Source organism: Crocuta crocuta, unplaced genomic scaffold (assembly GCF_008692635.1).
Source record: "Crocuta crocuta isolate KB4526 unplaced genomic scaffold, BGI_CrCroc_1.0 scaffold306, whole genome shotgun sequence".
NCBI lineage: Eukaryota > Metazoa > Chordata > Mammalia > Carnivora > Hyaenidae > Crocuta > Crocuta crocuta.
In genome coordinates, this window is record NW_027529630.1 from 738,685 (window position 1) to 761,004 (window position 22,320).

Genomic DNA, 22,320 nt, shown 5'->3' on the forward strand with positions numbered 1-22,320 from the left:
AAGGCCAGAGGAACTACTAGGAAGAGATTTTTTTTTTATATTGCCTTAAAAACTTTAGTTTTCAATTCTTTCAAGTGCCTTTATTAACCCATTTAAGAAATATCTTAATAAAGCGTCAGTTAAACATAACAACCTTTTCTATAATGGGCATTACATGAAAATCTCATACTTCAATAACTACCTCTTTGCTTTAGGCAGGGATCATATAAAATTAGAAAACAGACAATAGTAATAAGAACTGTCCTCAGAAAAGTACAAGGTGCCTCTGTGGGTTTTTGTTTCATGAAGTCTAGCCATGAGCTTTAGAGTGGACTAAGAAATGTTTACATTTGGCATAAGGGCATGAGTATTGATGTCAGACTTCCCTGTGCTTGTCTCTCAATCCTGCCATTAGTAGCTTTGTGCATTTGGACTAATCGCTTTTCAGAGCCCAGTTTTCCCTCCTATAAAATAGAGCTAATAGTATTGTTTGTATGAAGTTTTTGAAAGGTGAAATGAAACCATGTATACAAATGGCTTATACAGTATCTTTCACAAATAAGAGTTAAATAATTTTTTTTAAATAGTAGTGGTAGTGTTTGTTATTAATGTTAATATTGTGGCATCATCATCACAAGTTCCTGCCTTGGTTTCCTGGTGAAACAGTGTTCCACAGATTATGACTTGCTTCTCATCATCTATAGCTAATTTCATTGGTTTGGTAAAACTAATTTCATCCTCACTGATAATTGCTGTTTAAGAAGCAATAGAAACTGTATTTTCTAATAGTCTTTTTTCCCCCCTATTTCAGTTGGTGGGTTACTACAATCAAAGTTCACTAGTGGAGCTTTTCTTTCACCAAGTGCCTCTGTACAAGAATGTCGCACCCCCAGAGCATCATCTTTGATGAATATCCCATCCACGTGCCCTTGGTCTGTCCCTCCACCCCTCACCTCTGTATTTACAGTGCCCAGCCCAGCCCCTGAGGTTCAGCTGAAAACCGTGGGTACACGTAGACAACCAGGCCTTGTCGCTCTTGAAAAGTCTGTCACCTATGGCAAGGGGAAACTCTTGATGGACATGGCCCTTTTTATGGGACGCTCATTTCGAGTTGGTTGGGGCCCCAACTGGACTCTTGCTAATAGCGGAGATCAGCTGAGTGGTTCACGTGAACTGGAAAATCATCAGAATGCCGATTCTATGGAATATGGATTCCTGCCTAATCCAGTAGCTGTTAAATCGTGAGTCACATTTTCTTTATGCTTTTTGAGAAAACCAACTTGGTAGATGAGAAAAAAAAATTTCATTATCAGAAGACCCAAGGTCAAGGCCTTGCTTTGTGATCTTTCTAGATATGTTCTTAGTCCAATTTTCTTTAAATTTATTTATTTTTTAATGTTTGTTTATTTTTGAGAGAGCACAAGTGAGGTAAGGGTAGAGAGAAAGGGGACAGAGGATCCAAAGCTGCTGACAGCAGCAAGCCCGATGCGGGGTTCGAACTCACAAACCATGAGATCATGACCTGAGCCAAAGTTGGACACTCAACTGACTGAGCCACCCAGGCACCCTTGTTCTTAGTACAGTTTTAGATAGCACAAGATCTTTGTATAATTAGAAGCCAAGCCAATTAATAAGGTAACTCTACTTGTACCACCAAGGTATGAAGAGTATAATACTTAGTGGTTAAACTTTAATCGGAAATGTAATAGACCCAAAGCTGATGCTGCAGCATTCCTTGGATTTTCATTCTTTTTATTGCATTAGTCATTTTTTTCCTATTTTCTCACTTAGATATTTGTGATTTTTTTTTTTCATATGTAAAGTATTTTCTCAACTAAGCACATTTCCTGTATCTTAGACCTGGTAAGATGAATATATAAACTGGGTATAATCCATGCGTAGGTATTTGGAAATAAGATGACGTTTGATAGGGGCACCTGACTGGCTTGGTCTGTAGAGAATACAACTCTTGATGTTGGCTTCATGAGTTCAAGTCCTACATTGGGCATAAAGTGCACTTAAAAAAAAGATGACATCTGGTAGCTATGTATGCTATATTATTACTACATAATCTCCCCATTAATGTTTATGTATGTGTACATATAGTTCTATATACTTTATATATGTATATGAGTATATATATAGGTTATATATGTATATATATGTGTGTGTACACATGTATGCAAACACACACATACACATATACATACACATACATAGTTCTGGTAGTTATTAACCAGTATGCATACTGTTGTTTCGGGCAAAATATGTAACGTTTTTCTGTTTACTCTTTATAACAAATTGTGCTGTATTTACTATAAATTAAATGACTGTGATTACCTATTATGTTTTGTATTTAAAGTTAACTTTGAAAAAATACAAAACAGCAGCATCTCTTAAACCTCACAGTTAGTAATGTTGATCCTAAATCTAGGTTATATATGATGTCATGTTTTGAAAGTTGTTGCTTTCAGTCTTAAAATTGGATCAAGATGAGATTAATTATATGCTTGTCTTAATTTAGAGTCACTTCTACAGTTTCTATAACTTTAGCCTCACTATAACTTTTGATACCTCACCAAGTGTAATTTGAGATATCAGTATCCCAATAGTGGTCTTTGGCCCTTGGATTTCATAATATCTAGATAAATGTTGAAGCCAGTTCAAAGTCGAACAGCATTGATTCCCATGCTTGTTATAATCTGGCCTTAAGAAGCCTTGGGATTCTGAATGCATGGGCCAGATAATTTGTTTATTCATTCTACAGCAAATAAGTTCATTATAGTTTGACATTAGGGAACATAATTTCTTTAAAATCACAGGGGAATGTTTTGCATTCTTTTTGAATCATAAAAATAAAGGTTTATTTATAGCAAAATTCTAGCATCTGTCTTATCTTCATTTTCTGTCTTGTTTGTTATTTGCTCTTGTAGCCTAACGGAGTCTCCATTCAAAGTTCATTTGGAAAAACTCAGTTTGAGACAAAAGCCAGATGAAGACCTGCAGTTATACCAGATACCTCTGGAGCTCAAATTAAAGCACAGCACTGTCCATGTAGATGAGCTGTGTCCTCTCATTGTCCCTAATCCAGGAGTTGCTGTCATTCATGACTATGCAAATTGGGTTAAGAAAGCATCAGGAGACTTTTTGGAAGCACAGAGTGAGTATGGACTATGTATAACCTCTGATATTTCACAAATTGGAGTAGGAGCATGTATTCACAGGAGGTCAGATTTCCTTATGCCAGTGTAGTGGGCTGATGCCTGAGCTTGCACTTGTCTGTAGTGAGTTGCAAAGAGCAAAATCCCAAGGAAGAAGAAATGATAACATTTTTTACAGTTACTCTTATGCCTTTTAATATACAAGTCCGTGTTCATGGGAATTGTAGCCAGATTCCTTGGATTTTTGAAATTGCATTCCTTTATCTACTCAGAGAACATAGGGAGAAAAAGCCATTCCTTCTTTTTTTTCATTCTTTTTTTTAAGTGTATTTGTTTATTTTGAGAGAGAGAGAGAGAGAGTGTGTGTGCCAGCAGGGGAGGGGCAAGGAGAGAGAATCCCAAGCAGGCTTCCACATTGCCAGCACAGAGCCTGACATGCAGCTAGACCCCGCGAATCACAAGATCATGACCTGAGCTGAGATCAAGAGGTAGACACTTAATTGAGCCATCAGGTGTCCCTCATTGCTTTTCTAAATCCTACTCATTCTTCCATATCCAGGTTAAGTCCCTTTTGGTCTTCCCAACAATTTTAGTATTCATAATTCCCTTCCTAACCTCTCTTACTTTTCTATAACTATTGTGAGCATAGTTTTCTAAACCTATACTTTGATAACGGGCTTTTCTAATTTGGGAACTTACTCTTTCAAATGGTAGAAAAATTATACTTAATTACATGTTTGATAACATTTCAACATTATTGAAAAATGGCACCTATTTTAGAATCACTTCTTTGTGTTTGCTTCAATTGTCTCATCTTCTTTTCAAACATGTGAGACATCTTCCCAGTGCATACTTGTATTTGGCTTAGTGGTAAATAGTGCTTCCGTCTTGTTTTCCTTCTTGAGGAGCAATATGAATAGTAGTTAAGAATATAGCGCTGGACTTATTACTTGGGTTCAAATCTGGGCTCTACTACATTTTGCCTATGACTGAGCAAGTTACTTCAGTTCTCATCTGTAAAATGAAGATAACTACTGTACCTGGTGAAGTTTAGAGTTGGCTTTACTCTTAAGTGCTCTGAATAGTATCATTTAGGCTCAGTAAATGTTAGGTTTTACCTATTGCAGGAGAGAATACTCTCTCACAAGTTTTTAGAGAGCTCTTCGTATTTTTTTTAATAAAAAAAGTTTTCTTTATTATATATATATAGAGAGAGAGAGAAAGAGTGTGCACAAGTTGGGGAGTGGGACAGAGGGAAGAAAGGAGAGAGGGAGAGAGAGAGAAAGAATGAGAATCTCAAGCAGGCGCCATGCTCAATCCAGAGCCTGATACGGGCCTGATCCCACAACTCTGGGATCATGACCTGAGCTGAAATCAAGAGCCAGAACCGACTGAGCCACCCAGGCGCCCCAGCACTTCATATTTCTTAAAACATTTTGTAAACAGAATTTAATCAAGTTAGAGGACTTTGTCATTTGAGATTATATTAGCCATAATTCAGCTAGAAGAACCAGTTTAATGGAGCATAGAGTTACATATGTTATAACAAGGAACTCCACAGGAACATGAAGTGAACAAGCAGTTATACTACAAACCTGTGGGACTTGTAAGACATAGCAGAGTGAGCCAGAAACAGATTCAGGGAAATCAACTTAAGTGGTTGTTTGGGATATTAATTTGTGTATTTTTATGATACAATTAGAGTGATGTCCTCTCTGTAGTTACTTTGACTTCATGTCATAGCATTATTTTCCTTTCTCTTCTTTAGTTGTGAAGCACTGGAGCCTAGCATGGACATTATGTGAAGCCTTATGGGGCCACCTGAAGGAGACTGACAGCCAGTTGGATGAGTCCAATGAATACATTCAGATTCTGGAGCGAAGAAGAACTTTCTCTCGCTGGCTGTCCTATACTGCAGCACCTCAAATTGAGGAGGAAGTCTCCTTAACCCGAAAAGACAAGCCTGTGGAGGCTGTCTTCAGCTACCTCACGGGCAAGAGAATCAGTGAGGCCTGCTCTCTGGCCCAGCAGTCAGGTAGGGCATAGGGTCCTTCTCTGCACCTCTGTCTGTGTGCTGTTCACTGTTTCTACCCCTTAATTGTAGATTGCCTATGTCTTCTAACCTGAATTAAGTATAAACTTCCCAGGAATATTGCTGGTTCCTCAAGAATAAGGACTGTATTTTCAAGTTTTCTATATAGAGCCTTAAACATTAAGTTTACTTTTTTAAAAAATTTTTTTACATTTATTTATTATTGATAGAGAGAGACAGAGCTTGAATGGGGGAGGGACAGAGAGAGAAGGAGACACAGAATCTGAAGCAGGCTCCAGGCTCTGAGCAAGCTGTCAGCACAGAGCCCAATGTGGGTTGGGGTCCGAACCCACGAACTGTGAGATCATGACCTGAGCTGAAGTCAGATGCTCAACCGACTGAGCCACCCAGGCACCCCTATGTTTACTTTACTAAAATAAATTTTGTATGCTACAAATGCTTTTGCAGATGCGGATAAGCAAAAAACAATAAATCCAAATCACCTGCATCCTTTAGCATTTAGCAGACATTTCAGTGTACAGCTTGTATTTGGACTGTTTACTTTGTAATATATAAGGTATATTAAAATTTGTTTACACAAAGCGATATATGTGTGTAAACATTTCAAAGGTGGTATCCTGCTGCTATACACACATACACACACACACACACACACACACACACACACTATACACATACACACACTGCGTTCTATTCGTGTCCTGTAATACAGACATTATAGTCAAATGCTTCTCAGTATTCTTTTATGTACAAATGTTAGGGAACTCCTTTTTTGACATTTAGGCTTTTCTACCCCACAATAAGCAGTACTCTGAACCTTTGAAACTTATGCATTTTGCATTAATTCACTTTATTTCATTCAGGTAAATATGTAAACTTAATTTTTAGGTTCAGATATTTTCTTGGTTGCTTTTTTTAAAGATCTTTCCATTATATATTTCTGCTTTTCCCCTTCCACTTATGAGAGGCATTCAGCAAGTACTTAATAACTATCCAGACACAAATCTTGCTAAGAATAAAGGATGGCATAGTTCAGTTTAATATATGTATAAGTAGATCTCTGATCAGACTTTGCTACTGAAACCTAGCTTATATGAAACCAACTAATTGGAGCCATCAGCTGGATTTATTTTATGGGGGACTTGGCCAGTTTGGAGATTATAAGGAACAAATCATAGGAAAAGCTAGAATCAAGAACTTACATACATGGCCATTTGCATTCCACTGTCACTACATGTTTAGCTCAGTGGCTTTGTGGTCTTCATATATTTTTGTACAGAGAAAATTTGTCTTTAGAATTGGCCTTCTATACAGCTAAAAAAATTAGGAATCATTAAAGAAACAAAGTTATGCTTACCAACACATATATGTATAGCAAAAGAGGATCCTAAGGACTGCTAGAAGTCAGGTCCTTAGATTTATTTGTTTGTAAACTCTCCTTCGTCCTTTTTTTTCTTACTTTAAGGTTAAACTTTTGACAAGGCAGTACCTTTCAGCTTAGTAAAAACTTTTGCTTTACTACCTCCACTTTTAATAATTGATAAGACAACTAAACAATATAAAGAATGTAAAATTTTTGAACACTATCAATGTTATTTGATACCTACCCAACAAGAAGATAGAGCTCAAATCAATAACCTAAGCTTCTACTTTAAGAAACTAGCAAAATAAGAAATAAACCAAAAGGTAGAAGAAGAAAGGAAATACTAAAGATTAGAACAGAAATCAATGAAAATGACAACAACAACAAAAAGAAAACAGTAATCAGTAACACCAAAAATTAGTTCCTTGAAAAGATTAAGAAAGTTTACAAACCTTTAACTACACTGATCACTGATGTGAGAGACTTCAATATAAAACCCTTCCACTTAGATTCAGTTGATTTTTGACAAAGGTGCCAAGACTATTTAAATGTGGAAAGGTTGGTCTTTTCAACAGATATGCTGAGACAGATATTCACATGCAGAAGATTAATTTATATTCTTACCTTGCACCATACACTAAAATTAGCTTGAGGAAGTACACTAAGGTCCTACTATTTGCTCAGTAGGACTATTTCCTCATCAATGGGAAAGTCTATGTGAAAAGTCAAGGATGGGCAGAAGCTGATTGGTTGATTATATGATCAAAGCAAAGAGAGGATCTACCATCTTTTTTTTTTTTAATGTTTTATTTATTTCTGAGAGAGAGAGACACAGCATGAGCAGGGGAGGGTCAGAGAGAGAGGGAGATACAGAATCTGAAGCAGGCTCCAGGCTCTGAGCTGGCAGTCAGCACAGAGCCCGATGTGAGGCCTGAACCCATGAACCATGAGATCATGACCTGAGCCGAAGTTGGACACTTAACTGAGCCACCCAGGCACCTCTGAACTTGACCATCTTTAGTGGCCCAGGATATTTATAAATCTTGGCCAGTAAATCCCCTCTTTGGGATTCTGTAGATACACAGAAACCATCTTTTCTTTTTTCCTTTTAGTGTTACTCACCTAGAATACTAGCAGCTCATGGTCAAGTGAGCTACAGCACTTACTTTCTGAATCATAGTCCAGTCATGCTTTGATTACCTATACACGGAGAGACCGTTTGGCCTGACACATTTCCAGATGTGTTTCTGATAGGTGATTTTTCTTCCTTTAGGCCCCTCTAGATTATGAAGGAAACTTCTAATATGATAGCCTCAGTTTCTGGTAGAATGGTAGTTTATATAGACCTGTAAGCACTGACCTATATGTAAAAACAAAAGAAAGATTGTTGACTCTACGAGGTTTGTAAGAAGGGCAGAAACAAAGCATTTTTCTCTTAACTTACACCTTAACTGGAAGTTTTCATAAACCAGAATTTCTATCCCCTCACATTCTGGTTAATTAGAATTTTTTTATTGCCTCAGCCCTTTGTACTTAAAATTTTTTAATAAAAGAGATTATTGAACCTGTGAGCGTAAAAGACTCAGTGATTCTTTTTATACCACACATATATGCTTTTCCTCTAGCTTTCAGTTGGCCATTTCTCAGTGCCATTCTAGTTGGGCATGTTTTCAGTTATGTCATCTCCATTTTCACTGTAAGCCTTTGAATCAGATGACACTTTCCTCCATTTTACAGATAAAGTACCTTATCTAGGGTCACAGAAGTAATAGTAGATCTATCATTGAACTCTGTATACTGTACAGTCTTTATGTAATTTAGGTTAAAGTACTCTGAATATTTTCTTCCCAGGCAGAAAATGGTAAGGTGGTGGTCAGTATTTTGTCACTGCTGTAGAAAGCAGTCACTGTGTAAAGTTCTCCCTCCTGAGGGCTAGAAGAAGTAAGATGATACCTAGTGTTTCCCCAAGTCTATAAATCCTCAGTTATGACTAGAGAATTTCTGTTTCTCTTATAGGTGATCATCGTCTTGCCCTTCTTTTATCCCAGTTGGTGGGCAGCCAGTCAATCCGGGAGCTGCTTACCATGCAGCTGGTGGATTGGCATCAGCTCCAGGCTAACTCTTTCATCCAGGATGAGAGACTGCGGATCTTTGCCTTGTTGGCTGGAAAACCGGTATTTTGCTCTTTTCTCATACCATTGCATAAATTTTTTCATAAATTCAAGATGGCTTCAGGTTAAGAGAAAGTGCTATCTTTGTAAGTTTTACACTGTTACACATATAACTAAGCAACTTATTTTTAAATTTTAGTGGAAATATTTTCAGATTACAAAGGTACAACATGTACATTGCAAAAAAAACAAACAAGTGGTTATATAGAAATTAAAATACTAAAATTCACCATATCCCTTATCATAGTGGTAAACAAGATAAATAATTTTTAATCTGTCTTTCCAGACATATTTTTACTCTATCAACATATATGTGTATATATTTACACATGTGTGTATATTCAAATAAAATAAATTCTACATAGCAGTATACTTACTGTATATGGACATTTTTTCATGGCATGTAGCATCAGTCTTTTTAATAGCCACTTCTGTTCATTTTGTGGATGATATACCATAATTATTTTAAGCCAGTTCTCTGTTTGCTGCCTGCCTGGTTGACATCTTGATATCACTTTCCAAAAATGAGATAGCTGGTCAGAATTTATGCACATCTTAAAATTTTATAAGACAGCAACTGTGGGCAGTGAGAAGAACTCTTCTTCTCTCTCAGTGGCTTTCATCTCTTCTCAGAGCACCAATTGTCTACATCTACCCTCTCACCTGCCCCCAAAGAACTATGTATTTTATATTTGGATCATTAACACTTCTAATCTAGTTCACTTAAAATGTTACTTAAATAGGAGTGCTGGCTGGTCCATTTTGGTAAAGCCTGTAACTCTTGATCTTGGGGTGGTGAGTTTGAGCCCCACACTGGTCATAAAGATTACTTTAAAAAAATAAAATGCTACTGGAATAAGTGAGTGACTTGCAGATCTGAGTAAGAAGATAATGTATAACATATAGCTGTGATAATGATTTTGTTTCCTGCAGGTATGGCAGGTCTCAGAGGAGAGGCAAATCAATGTCTGCTCACAGCTGGACTGGAAACGCTCCCTGGCTGTCCATCTTTGGTATTTGCTTCCACCAACAGCCTCCATTTCCAGGGCACTCAGCATGTATGAAGAAGCATTTCAGGTATTTGTGTCCAGTAGAGCCAACCAAGTGTCATGGGGGGCATTCTCATTTTGCCAGAAAAGTACTGCGGAGAAAAAACCACCAAGTCACACTTCATAATACTTTTTCCTAACTACTTTTTTTGAAAGTACTATAAAATTGAAATGGACCCAGGAAATCTGATGGGAAACTTTCCTTTTCTCCTGCCTCTAGACAGGGTTACTCTTAAGCTTCTCCAAGTCTCTGCTTCTATCATCATATATTATCATATATCATCATATTAAATAAAATATTTAATATGATGTTTCCACAGTTGACTTTCTTAAAGTTGTTTTCCTGCCCCCAGATGAGAGGATTTTTCTTTATTCCTAATGCTATCTTATTCCTTTGTGAATTCCTTGATAGACAGCCCAACCTCAAGTTCGTATAGTCCTGAATTAGCAGGCATGAAAAGTTTGCCTCTGAATAGCATCATATTTCATATGCCTTGACAGTGTCGGATTTAAAATATTATTGTTTTTATATATTTTTTAAATGTTTGTTTATCTTGAGAGAGCACGCAAACGGGTGGGGCAAAGAGAGGTAGGTAGAGAATCCCACAGGCTCCACAGTGTTAGTGCAAAGCTCGACTCAGGGCTTGAACCTACCAACCGGGAAATCATAACCTGAGCCAAAACCAAGAATCATACTCTTAACTGACTGAACCACCCAGGCAACCAATTATTAATGTTTTTAAAGCCGTTATTTCTTCAGGCTTTTTTCCTTACTGTCCATATTTATTGTCTTTGATAAACATGTCAGGAGAAAGAGAACACTAAAGAAACTGAATGTAATAAGAATTCTAAAAAGAAAGGAGGATTGGGCGCCTGGGTGGCTTAGTCAGTTAAGCGTCCGACTTTCGCTTAGGACATGATCTCGCGGTTCGTGGGTTCGAGCCCCGCGTTGGGCTCTGTGCTGACTGCCAGCTCAGAGCCTGAAGCCTATTTCAGAGTCTGTGTCTCCCTCTCTCTCTGACCCTCCCCTGCTCACGCTGTCTCTCTCTCTCTCTCTCTCTCTCCTAGAAATAAATAAAAAAAAAAAAAAAGAAAGAAAGAAAGGTAGGAGGATTAGTGAGAGCTATCCAGTCTTTGATAGTCCCTTGAAGTCCTGCTCAAAATAAGTTTAAGATCCTTGACACATTCCATTAGGGTATTATCATTCTTAAAATTTTTTTCTTAATGTTTATTTATTTTTGAGAGAGAAAGACAGAGACAGAGTATAAGTGGAGGTGGGGCAGAGAGAGAAGGAGACATAGAATCCAAAGCAGGCTCCAGGCTCTGAGCTGTCAGTACAGAGCCAAACGTGAGGCTCAAACTCATGAACCGTGAGATCGTGACCTGAGTCGAAGTTGGACGCTCAACTGACTGAGCCACCCAGTTGCCCCAGGGTGTCATCATTCTTAATACACGTGTATAAGTAGTATAATTTAGACATGATCACATCTAGTGAAACACTCTAGCATCTAATGTACTGTTGTATCAAATTCTTCCCATCAGAATTCCTCTGAGGCTGAGAGTTATGCCTGCTCCCCGCTTCCTTCATACCTAGAGGGCTCTGGCTATGTGATAGAGGAGGAGAAAAACTCACAGAGACCACTTCAAGACGTCTGCTTTCACCTTCTAAAACTCTACAGTGACAGGTAAGTCAGAGAACCATGCATGATAGTCACTTGAGGGCATGATCAGCCCTAGATAGTCCTTTCCTGAGTCTTTTCCTTTTAATGTGAGGCCAGATTGCCCTAAGTCTGTATATAACAAAGTAAAATTCATAGTAGTTGAAGTAAAGAACATTGGAACTAGAATTAGAAATCTAAAATGTAATCAACTTTAAGTAGATACAATTTACAAATAATGAAGCGTGCATTTTAACTTAATGTGACTATCAAGATACAATTGAGATAATAATTACATTCCCCCAAAAAGTTCCTTCATGCCCCTTTGCAGTCAATCCCCAACCTCCAAACAACAAACTGACTTTTTGTTACTATAGATTAATTTTGCTATTCTGGAATTATTTTGTATAATTGGGATCATTTTGTTATCTTTTCACTCATATAATGGTTTTGAGATTTATCCATGTTAATATGTGTATCAGAAGGGTTTTTTATTGCATAATTTATTCATTTGTTGATGGATAGTTTTTCTTGATATTGGTCATTATGAGTAAAGATGCCATGAACATTTGTATCCATAAGTGTTCACATAATTTTATGTTCCTACCGAGATCTCTGGGTGTTCCATATCCTCTTGAAAATTTGGTATTGTCAGGGGATCTGGGTGGCTCAGTGGGTTAAGCGTCCCAACTCTTTTTTTTTTTTTTTTTTAATGTTTTATTTATTTCTAGGAGAGAGAGAGAAAGAGACAGCGTGAGCAGGGGAGGGTCAGAGAGAGAGGAAGTCACAGACTCTGAAATAGGCTTCAGGCTCTTAGTTGGCAGTCAGCACAGAGCCCGACGTGGGGCTCGAACCCACGAACCGCGATATCATGACCTAAGCAAAAGTCGGACGCTTAACCAACTAAGCCACCCAGGCGCCCCTAATAAATTTTTTTTAATGTTTATTTTATTTTTGAGACAGAGACAGAGCTTGAGCGGGGGAGGGGCAGAGATAAAGGGAATCACAGAATCCGAAGCAGGCTCCAGGTTCCGAGCCGAAAGCACAGAGCCTTACTTGGGGCTTGAATCCACAGACCGCAATATCATGACCTGAGCCGAAGTCGGCCGCCCAATGGACTGAGCCACCCAGATGCCCCTTAAGCATCACAACTCTTGATTTCGGCTGAGGTCATGATCTCGCGGTTTGTGAGATCAAGCCCCACGTCAGATATTGCATCTCTCTCTTTCTCTCACTCTCAAAATAAACAAACTTTAAAAAAAAATTTGGTGTTGTGAGTTTTTTAAAGTTTTTTTTTGTTTGTTTTTATTTTGAGAGAGATGGGAGTGATGGGGAGGGGCAGAGAGAGAATCCCAAGTAGGCTTCACACCCCCAGTATGGAACCTGATGCAGGGCCCACAGGCTTGAACCGAAATCAAGAGTCAAATGCTCGGGGCGCCTGGGTGGCTCAATCGGTTAAGCATCCGGCTTCAGCTCAGGTTATGATCTCACGGTTCGTGGGTTCGAGCCCCACGTATCTCCCTCTCTCTCTGACCCTCCCCTGCGCGCTCTCTCTCTCTCTCTCTCTCTCTCAGAAATAAAGCATTAAAAATTAAAAAAAAAAAAAGATGCTCAACTGACTGAGCAATCCAGGCACCCCTGGTATTGTCGTTTTTTTAAATTTTGCCATTTTGGTGGGTATAGAGTGGCATCTCATTGTGGATGTGTTGTTATTGATGTTTTATTTTGTTTTGTTTTTGAGAGAGAGAGGGAATGGAGGAGGAGAAAGAAAATCTTAAGCAGGCTCCATACCCAGCGCCAGAGCCTGACCCTGATGCAGGGCTCCATCTCACCATTGTGAGATCATGACCTGAGCCAGAGTCAAGAGTTAGATGCTTTAACCAGCTGAGCCACCCTGCTCCAGTGTTGTTTTTAAACAAGAAACAGGGGCGCCCGGGTAGCTTAGTTGGTTAAGTGTCCGACTTTCGCTCAGATCATGATCTCGCGGTTCGTGGGTTCGAGCCCTGCGTTGGGCTCTGTGCTGACTGCCAGCTCGGAGCCTGGAGCCTGTTTCAGAGTCTGTCACTCCGTCTCTCTCTCTGACCCTCCCCTGCTCATGCTGTCTCTCTCTCTCCTAGAAATAAATAAAACATTTAAGAAAAAATAAAACAACAACAAGAAACAGAGTAGTGTATTTATCCTCTTAACAATATATGAACACCTGCTATTATTACAGATAATCAGTTAATTAAAAGTGTCTCAGCAGAACTGTCTTTGCACATATGCTCAGAAACACTAAGGGATTTTTTTTCCAGTCACAATCACTCATATCTCATTTCAATTCTTTTTTTTTTTTTTTATGTTTTATTTATTTCTGAGAGAGGGAGAGAGAGGCAGCATGAGCGGGGGGGGGGTCAGAGAGAGGGAGACACAGAATTAGAAGCAGGCTCCAGGCTCTGAGCTGTCAGCACAGAGCCCGACGCAGGGCTTAAACCCATGAACTGTGAGATCATGACCTGAGCCAAAGTCGGCCGCCCAACCGACTGAACCACCCACATGCCCCTGAAATCAACTTCTTTACTATGCTATTGAAGCTTTCTACTTATTGTTGAATCCGTTTTGATCATTTGCTTCTTCTAAGGAATTTGTTTCACTGAAGTCACTAAATTTTTTGGCATAAAGTTATTCATAACATTTTTGTTATTATCCTTTTTAAATGTATGTATGATCTGTAACTATGTCTCACTCCTTGATATTGGTCATATGTATCTTTTCTCTTTTTTTCTTGATAATCTACTTCTAGCTTTTGGTTTTATTGCTTATCTCTATTATTCATCCACTTCAAAATGAGTCAGAAACCTAAATTTGAAATTTAAACTAGAAAACAAACCAGAAAATCATTGCAACTGTGAGTTAGGAAAAGATGTTTTTGATACCAAATACACAATCTGTAGTGGAAAAAATTGGTAAACTGGACTTTAGTAAAATTAAAAACTGCTAATCATTGGGGGCACCTGGGTGGCTCAGTCGATTGAGCATCCAACTCCTGGTTTCGGCTCAGTTGAGATCGAGTATCATGTTGGGTTCTGTGCTGGCAGTGCAGAGCCTGCTTGGGATTCTCTCTCTCTGCCCCCTCCTGCTTGTACATGCACGTACACATTTTCTCTTTCTCTCTCTCAAACATAAATAAACTTTAAAAAAAAAAACTGCTAGTCATTGAAAAGCTGTTAAGAGAATGAAAAGTCACAGATTGGAAGAAGATATTTGCAATTTATATATCTGATAAAGAATTTGTATCTAGAACATATAAAGAACTTTTTAAAAATTTTTTTATTTATTTCTGAGAGAGAGAGACAGCGTGAGCAGGGGAGGGTCAGAAAGAGAGAGAGGTACAGAATCTGAAGCAGGCTCTAGGCTCTGAGCTAGCTGTCAGTACAGAGCCCGATGCAGGACTCGAACTCAGGAACCGTGAGATGATGACCTGAGCCGAAGTTGGACACTTAACCAACTAAGCCACGCAGGTGCCCCAAGAACATAGAAAGAACTCTTAAAACTCAGTAATAGTAGCGGTGCCTGGGTGGCTCAGTCAGTTAAGCACCTGACTATTGTTTCACCTCAGGTCATGATCCCAAGGTCATGGGATCAAGCCCTGCATTAGGCTCCACACTAGGCATGGAGCCTGCTTGGTATGGATTCTTTCAGTGCTGTCTCACTCACTCTCTCTCTGTCTCTTTCAAAATAAATAAATAATAAAACAATAAGAACCTCAATAATAAAACAACCCAATTTTATTTTTTATTTATTTGTTATTTTAAAAAAATTTTAATGTTTTATTTATTTGAGAGAGAGAGAGAGAGAGAGACAGCATGAGCAGGGAGGGTCAGAGAGAGAGAGGGAGACACAGAATCTGAGGCAGGCTCCTGGCTCTGAGCTAGCTGCCAGCACAGAGCCCAACGTGGGGCCCGAACCCACAAACTGCAAGATCATGACCCAAGCCGAAGTAGGACGCTTAACCAACTGAATCACCAGGTGCCCCAAAACAACCCAATTTTTTAAATAGGCAAAATATATAAACAGTTCTTTACCAAAGAAGACCTAGGTCTCAGGCACACCAAAAATGTTTAGCATCAGTAGACAACAGGGAAATGCAAATTAAAATGGGATACCACTACCCACCTATTAAAATGTCTAGAAATTAAAAAGACCTACACTACCAAGTATTGTCATAGATGTGGAACAACCGGAATTCTCATACACTGCTGGTGAAAATGTGAAATGATATTGACACTTTAGTATAAACAATTTGGTTTAAAAAGTTAGATATATACCTGCATGTATATGATCCAGTCATGCCACTTCTAGGTATTTACCCAAAGGATTGAAAACATATGTTTGTATACAGATATTTATAGCAGTTTTGTTTGTATTGATACAGAACTGGAAGCAAGCCAAATTTCCACCACCAACTGAATAGATAAACAAATCGTGGTATAATTATGTAATAGAATGCTACTCAGCAATTGATACACACAATTAATATAGTGAATCACAAGATAATTTTACTTGGTTTTGGAAGAGGTGAGACAGAAAAGTACCTAGAAACATACCTACTCTGATTCTAACCTATATAAAATTCTGGAAAATGCAGGGGCACCTGGGTGGCTCAGTTGGTTAAGCATCCGACTTAGGGTCAGGTCATGATCTCTTAGTTCACGAGTTCAAGCCCCCCATTGGGCTCTGTGCTGACAGCTCGGAGCCAGGGAACCTGCTTCTGATTCTGTGTCTCTCTCTCTTTGCCCCTCCTTGCTCTCGCTCTCATGCGCTCACTCTCCCTCCATCCCTCCCTCTCTCTCTCTCCCTTTCTCTCAAAAAGTAAATCAAACATTAAAAAATTTTTTAAAAATTCTGGAAAATACAAACTGATGAATCACAGAAAACAGATCAGTGGTTGTCCAGGAAAGGAGAGTATAAGGAGGGGCAGAAAGAAAGGGATTACAAAGGGCTATAAGGAAACTTTTGGAGGTGATGTGTGTGTTTGTTATCTTGACCTTGGTGGTAATTTCACAGTGTGTGTGTATATTAAAACTTAATAAAAATTTGTACATTTTAAATATATTCTGTTTACTGTCTGTCAGTTTTTTAATGTTAAAAAAAAAAGAAAGAAAAGGAGATCTCAAGATGCCAGAAATAGAGAGACCAGCTCCAGAAGGAGATAGTAAGCCTAGTTTTCAGGAAAGATAGAATTGCTATGGACTAAGACCATACATAAAATTCACACTAAGTCTCTTACAAATAGTTTGGAACTGCACTGTCCACTATAATAGCTGCTATTCACATATGACTAAGTAAAGCTTAAAATTAAGTTATTTACAGTATTCACATTTCAAGTGTCTAATAGGCACATGTATTGGCTATTGGCTATCATTGGTCAGGACAGATTATAGAGCATTTCCATCATCCCACAAAGTTCAGTTTGACAACACTGGTCTAGAAAAATTCTGTTCATTACCTGAGGAAGTGTTAAGGAGTTATAAAATGTCTGGATCTTAGGTGAAAAGAAAAATTATTGATTGACAATCTAAACCCTAAAACTTATAAGTGTAAGATCTTAGTTGCAACTATTCTTATGATCTGGAATTGCAAGCTAAGAACTTTACAGATTTAAGTAGTCTAGGACCATTGAAATGTTTGGGCTCCCAGCAGAAGAAAAGGCAAAAGTCTGTATAGGGACACTTTAAAAACCCAGGGCAGGGGCGCCTGGGTGGCTTAGTCGGTTAAGCGTCCGACTTTCGCTTAGGTCATGATCTCGCGGTTAGTGGGTTCGAGCCCCACGTCGGGCTCTGTGCTGACTGCCAGCTCAGAGCCTGGAGCCTGTTTCAGTCTGTGACTCCCTCTCTCTCTGACCCTCCCCTGCTCACGCTGTCTCTCTCTCTCTCTCTGTCCTAGAAATAAATAAAACATTTAAAAAAAAAAAAAAACCCAGGGCATCTGAAGGTCCTTATATAAAAAATACTCCCTTCTGTAGACAAAATCAGAGGTAAAAATGATAAGCTATAGAAGGAAATAACCATCATGAAGACTAGTTAGCTGCTGGTGAGTTAGCACTCCAACAACCACATATAATAGAGCAGTCTGAAAGATACTAAGATAATTATGTGTTTTAAATGGTTAAGAAAAGTATCAACACTGGGGCGCCTGGGTGGCTTAGTCGGTTAAGCATCCGACTTTCGCTTGGGTCATGATCTCACGGTTCGTGGGTTCGAGCCCCGCGTCGGGCTCTGTGCTGACTGCCAGCTCAGAGCCTGGAGCCTGTTTCGGTCTGTGACTCCCTCTCTCTCTGGCCCTCCCCTGCTCACGCTGTCTCTCTCTCTCTCTTTCTCTCTCTCTCTCTCTCCCCCCCCTAGAAATAAATAAAACATTAAAAAATTTAAAAAAAGAAAAAAAAAAAGAGTTGTGAAGACTCTGTGTACCAAGACAGTAAATATCTAGGCCATACAAATACCAGCATAGCTGTCAGATCACACAGCCACAGAAGAGGAGGTGCCTTCTTTGCCTGAACCTAGAAGTAGGTTGATACAGCACAATCTCAGAGGGAGACCATGTGGTCTGTAATGCTTCCATTCTCGGGTTTCTGCCTTTATTATCTTCTAGGCCACAGCCAGACCTGTTCAGTGCAGTTGGTCTGCTGCCTCGATATGGTAACTCTCTATACATTCTCCTTTGCAGACATTATGATCTCAACCAGCTGCTGGAGCCTCGAAGCGTAACGGCAGATCCTTTGGATTACCGCCTAAGCTGGCACTTGTGGGAGGTGCTACGGGCTCTTAACTATACCCATCTCTCAGAACAGTGTGAAGGTGTTCTACAGGCCAGTTTTGCTGGCCAGCTGGAAAGTGAGGGGCTCTGGGAGTGGGCTATCTTTGTCTTCTTGCACATTGACAACTCAAGGTGAGTGAAAAGCCATGAACCCACAAGTACATCTAGGGCTACAGGGCAATGCCAAAGAATCAGTCTTTTAGGGTTTAATTCTTTAAGTAAGCATCTAGAATGTATTTTGGGTCCACCCTTGTGATAAACCTTAAAACCGTTCAGTCCACAGCTGTCTCTGTGTTCATGTGAACAAGTTAGAAGTGAGACTGTCTTGAATTTAGTGTCAAATAATGCTGTTTATCGGAAGAGATTTCTGTGAATTGCGTGATCACAAGAAACTTTAGACAAGAACAGGAAATAATTAAGTGGAAGAGGAAGGATATATCTACATGGAGCAACCCCATTAACATAGACATAGATTCAGTTGAATGTGGCATGTTCAGGAATTATGCAGAAACAGTGCTTGCTAAACTGCCTCAGTGAGTCTGCGAAGTGATATAATGAGTTGGCAGGGAGTGTCCCTGGCCTTTTCTGTCTGTTGGCTTTCTCCCTCTCTGGCCTTCTCTCTCTTGCCCTCTACCCATAGCTATCCCTCAAGTTTGATAGCATCATATTTACCAATATATCCTTAGATGTGTAAGGATTTGGCTCTCTACCCTAAAATACCCTTTTCTCCATGGTGTGAATGAGATAAATTGGTGATTTTTTTTCTGTTAATGGTAGTAGCATGGCATTACACTAATAACAAAAACATTTATATAGTACTTTGTTGCATGGTACTTTTATATATATTTATACTATTTGTAAATACTTTATATCAAAATTAGTGCTCGTAATGAACCTATAAGATAAGACTCTTACAGTCTCTTTTACAGATGAGCAGCCCAAGGCACAGAGAGATTAACTTTTGCTCAAGGTCACATAGCTGGTAAATGGCAGTCTTCTAGCTCAAGACATCCAGAGTCTGTGCTCTTAATCATTATGCTGCACTGTCATGTGATATACTTTGAAAAGGAGTTGAGTTTTGTAGTCAAACCTGCCTCAATTTTGGATCTATCATGTACTCACTTTGATCCCATGTAAAGCTTACTCACTTTTGATTTTTGGTTAAAGATACTCTCTTTTTATCTATAAAATTGTAATATTAATCCATACCTAGTCAAAGGCAGTTATGGGATTAAAGGAGGAAAAGTTGGGGCGCCTGGTTGGCTCATTGAGCCAAGTGTGTGACTCTTGATCTTCGTTTGGGTCATGAGTTTGAGCTCCATGTTGAACATTAAGATTACTTAATAAAAAAAAAAAAAAATTTTTTTTTTTTTTTTTTTTTTTTTAAAAAAAAGAGAGAAAAAAAAAAAAAAACGCAAANGCACAGCCTTCCCTTTAAGGAATTTCTCCTCTTCTCCTTTACCAGAAAGCAAATGACTTCATACTTTTCCTTTGAGTTTATTTAAATAAATTCATGGAGAATTTTACAGGTTAAAATGCTGGCTAATAAAACTGATGATTCAGAGTAGTCTCTAGGGAAGCATTTCCTGTTCCTGTTTCTTTATTTAATTTATTTATTTAAGTTCTCTCTACATCCAATATAGGGCTCAAACTCCCCACTCCTTACTGAGCCAGCCAGGTGCCCCCTGGTAAAGATTTTTTAAAAAGAAGTATTTAAGATGAGATTGAGGTTCCTTGAAAATCTAAGATGAGAATACTTGTTTTGATTTGAAATTTAAATGGCTGGTACTTTGGCCCAGATAGAAAAGGACTCTTAAGGGGACTTGAGATCAGAAAGAATGAGAGTAATCTAAGTCTAGAGGTGGAGAGAAATAGGAAAGTTCGTGGTTTTGAATGAAAAAAAAAAAAAAGCAAACAAGGACCTGAAAGAGGCCTTAACCTTTAAAAACTACTTTGTTTACTGGTACTGATCATATGAGAGAAAAGGAAGGGAAAAGGTTGCGAATGAATTGCGAAGAACTGCTCTGTGCAGAACAGGATTCTTCTATCCTAGTCCTTGATCTCCTGTTACTAGAAAGAAATTAAGGAAAAGAAAGGGAAAGCCTTTTCTTAGCACTAGACAACCTTCCCTAGAGTATTAGTATTCAGGTTTTTTTGATCATGAAAATACATTGTGCTTAGATACTTTCTATTTCATTTATATGGTGGCTTTTGATATTTTTGTATTAAGTGAAGTTTGAAGTCCACTAAGGGTTAAGACTTCCAGTTTGGGAGACTATCCCATTGATCACTCTGTGTTGTCTGAGGCAGTCTTCTTCATCATTGAAGATAGAAGTTATTCAGCATTGTCTTTCTTCCTACAGCGTGCGTGAGAATGCTGTTCGAGAGCTGCTTACCCGGCACTGCCAACTATTGGAGACCCCTGAGTCTTGGGCTAAGGAGACTTTCCTGACCCAAAAGCTTTGTGTGCCTGCTGAATGGATTAATGAGGCCAAAGCAGTGAGAGCACACATGGAATCTGACAAGCATTTGGAGGCCCTCTATTTATTTAAAGCTGGACACTGGAACCGCTGCCACAAACTCATCATCAGGCACTTAGCTTCTGGTGAGTCCTTCAGACTAGGGCCTGTGTCTTCTGTAATCACCCCAAATTCTTCAGGCTCTGAATCCCATGATTAGTCTGGCCAGAGGTGATGTTCTCTATGGGACTTTGAGATCTTGCATCAGATTATACTTTGCAAAAGTTCTTTGTGCAGAAGAAACTTGGCCAGGATTAGAGGGGTTAGAGGGGCAGGGGTTGACAGCAATATTGTTACATCACCATTTGCCAAGGATGTGCTTGATATGCATGAATTATGTTAAACTCTTTGTGTACTTAGGGAATTTGATTCACCAAAATTAAAAAGGAGCCATAACTGATACCATAGAAATACAAAGGATCATTAGCGACGACTATGAACAGTTATATACCAACAAATTGAACAATCTAGAAGAATTGGATAAATTCCTAGAAACATGTAGCCTTCTAAGACTGAATCATGAAGAAATAGAAAATCTGAACAGAAAAGTTACTAATAAAGCAGATTGAATTGGTAATCAAAAAACTCCCTACAAATAAAAGCCCTGGACTAGGTGACTTCACTTGTGAATTCTACCTAACATTCATAGAATTAACACCAATCCTCAAACTCTTCCAAAAAATAGAAAAGGGGAGAACACTTCCAAACTCATTTTATAAGGTTACCATTATCCTGATATCAAAACCAGACAGGGATACTATAAGAAAAGAAAGATACAGACCAATATCCCTGATGAACATAGATGTAAAAATTCTCAGCAAATTATTAGCAAATTGAATTCCACAATACATTAAAAGGATTATACACCATGATCAAGTGTGATTTATAACAGGGATGTTTTAACCAATCATTGTGATACACCATATTCACAAAATGAAGGATAAAAATCATGATCGTCTCAAGAGATGCAGGAAAAGTATTTGACAAATTCAACATCCATTTATATAAAAACTAGTTGGCATATAACGAACATACCTCAATAATAAAGGCCATATATAACAAACCCACAGCTAACATAATACTCAATGGTGAAAAGCTTTCAGCTTTTCTTCTAAGATCAGGAAGAAGACAAAGATGCCTACTTTTACCACATTTATTCAACATAATATTGGAAGTCCTAGTCAGAACAGTTAGTCAAGAAAAATAATTAAGAGGCATCCAAACTGGAAAGAAATAAAACTGTATTGTTTGCAAATGACATGATGACTATATATAGAAAACCCTGAAGATTCCACCAAAAAACTTTTAGAATAAATGAATTCAGTAAATTGCAGGGTACAAAATCAATATATAGAAATCTGTTGCATTTCCATATAATAATAATGAATTATCAGAGAAATTACGAAAACAATTCCATTTTCAATTGCATCTAAAAGAATAAAATACCTGGAATAAATTTAACCAAGGAGATCAAAGACCTATACCCTGAAAACTATGACGTTGATGAAAGAAATTAAAGACACAGAAATGGAAAGATATTGCATGTTTATGAGTTGGAAGAATTAATATTGT

At 38.5% G+C, this 22,320-nt stretch overlaps 1 protein-coding gene across 1 annotated transcript in view; it reads left to right on the forward strand.

Moving 5' to 3' along the window:
• Nucleotides 1-22,320, forward strand: part of NUP98 (nucleoporin 98 and 96 precursor) — a 119,498-nt gene that overhangs the window by 86,519 nt on the left and 10,659 nt on the right. Inside the window, exons 23-30 of the mRNA XM_077762188.1 lie at nt 791-1,220; nt 2,913-3,139; nt 4,909-5,175; nt 8,573-8,730; nt 9,661-9,804; nt 11,319-11,461; nt 18,140-18,361; nt 20,593-20,834. Of these exons, the coding sequence (XP_077618314.1) occupies nt 791-1,220; nt 2,913-3,139; nt 4,909-5,175; nt 8,573-8,730; nt 9,661-9,804; nt 11,319-11,461; nt 18,140-18,361; nt 20,593-20,834 (1,833 nt within the window). The remainder of the gene's footprint in view (nt 1-790; nt 1,221-2,912; nt 3,140-4,908; nt 5,176-8,572; nt 8,731-9,660; nt 9,805-11,318; nt 11,462-18,139; nt 18,362-20,592; nt 20,835-22,320) is intronic.